Source organism: Corvus brachyrhynchos, unplaced genomic scaffold (assembly GCF_000691975.1).
Source record: "Corvus brachyrhynchos isolate BGI_N302 unplaced genomic scaffold, ASM69197v1 scaffold158, whole genome shotgun sequence".
Taxonomy (NCBI): domain Eukaryota; kingdom Metazoa; phylum Chordata; class Aves; order Passeriformes; family Corvidae; genus Corvus; species Corvus brachyrhynchos.
The window spans coordinates 400,435-402,043 of record NW_008239756.1 but is presented as its reverse complement, the minus strand read 5'-3'; the positions used below and the strand labels follow the sequence as shown (position 1 = coordinate 402,043).

General features: G+C 52.5%; 1 protein-coding gene across 1 annotated transcript in view; it reads left to right on the top strand.

Annotated features, from left to right (window-relative positions):
• MAP2K2 (mitogen-activated protein kinase kinase 2) overlaps positions 1-1,594 on the top strand; it is a 5,552-nt gene extending 3,958 nt beyond the window's left edge. Inside the window, exons 5-7 of the mRNA XM_017742462.1 lie at positions 437-514; positions 847-898; positions 994-1,594. Coding sequence (XP_017597951.1) covers positions 437-514; positions 847-898; positions 994-1,340 — 477 coding nt within the window. The 3' untranslated portion in view covers positions 1,341-1,594. The remainder of the gene's footprint in view (positions 1-436; positions 515-846; positions 899-993) is intronic.
• The last annotated feature ends 15 nt before the right edge of the window (positions 1,595-1,609 follow it).

Here is a 1,609-nt window from a genome sequence, read left to right as displayed (position 1 = left end):
TTCCTGCTCAGGCATCGGAATGAGGGAGACAGCGACTTTTGGGAAGCGGAAGCAGAGGTTTGGGGCCTGGCCAAGCGGAAATGTTGCCAACCCACTGCTCTGCAGAGCCTGCTGAGAGGCTCAGAGAACAGATTCTGTTGTTTCTGGTGGAGAATGATGTTGTTCCTCCTCCAAACCTGCACCGTCTTTGCATTTCCACTGATGGAAGGAAGCAAAGAACCAGCAGCAAGAAGCAGAGCTGGTAAAAAACCAGTTCCCAGTGATCAACTTGAGCTCAGATCACCAGATATCCCATTTTTTGGCTGGAAAAGGAGTGTGCTCCATGCTGAGGGATGCTCTGTACTGCTCACCCCTCACTTGCTGCCCTGTACATCCAGCTGCTCCGTTTTCCTGCTGGGAATTGCTGTGTTGGTCATTCCCATGTTCTTCATTTTAGGATGGTGGCTCTTTGGATCAGGTGCTGAAAGAAGCCAAAAGAATTCCTGAGGAAATCCTGGGCAAAGTCAGTATAGCGGTGAGTTATGGGGCTGCTCAGGCTTCCAGGGGGGATTTGCTGGGATTGGGAATAACACCTGGGCTGCCTTGGGAAGCTTTCTGCACACTCCTGGACCAAGAGGCCAGAGGGGAGGCGAAATATTCCCAACCCCTTTTCCTCTGGATAATGTTGGCTTCACCTCGAGGAGGTTTGGGAGAAGTTTTGGGTGGTTCACCCAAAATCTGTGATGGAATTGGGGCTAAATTGCAAACCCTGAGGGACGTGGACACCGCGGGGCAGCTCCCCTTGAGCTGAGGGCAGAGCTCTTCCCTGCCCAGCCCTGCTCTCATCCAGCCTTTGGATTCCTGCAGGTTCTGCGGGGCCTGGCCTATCTGCGGGAGAAGCACCAAATCATGCACAGAGGTGAGAGCAGGGCCCTGAAAATCCCAACCTGCACTGCAGGAGCCCCAGGTGTCCCCCAGAGCCACCTTCACTGTCCCCTCTCTCGCTGTTCCCAGATGTGAAACCCTCCAACATCCTGGTGAATTCCCGAGGGGAGATTAAGCTCTGTGATTTCGGGGTCAGCGGGCAGCTCATTGACTCCATGGCCAACTCCTTTGTGGGAACTCGGTCCTACATGTCTGTAAGTTCCTTTCAGATGGGGTTTTTGGGTAATTTGGATTCATCTCAGCTCTGTTTCCATCCCCATCTGGTTCACTTTGGGGTGAGTCCAGTCCTTTGGAAGCAGAGAGCTCCTGATCCTCTGAGGACAAGCAGTGGTGTGTGTGGAAATGCAGATCCTCCCAGGAAAAACATTTCATGTCCTACAAATCCTTCCACATTTTATTTTGGGAAGTGTTTCTGAGTACAAAACCATCTTCTCTTTGTGTGTGCAAAGCTCTGTCCAAAAGCTGGGTGCAGAGAGGACACAAGAGCTGCTCCAGCCACCTCCCCGGGGGTAAATGGGGGTAAAACCAGTTCAGAGCAGCTGGGATTCGGGACAGGCCAGTGGGAAATTAAAGCCAAATTGGAATCAGTCAGTGGGAGTGAATCCCAGATTGCTTTGGGTTGGAATGGATTTTAAACACATCCCATTCCACCCCTGCCATGGGCAGGGACACCTTCCCTGCTCCC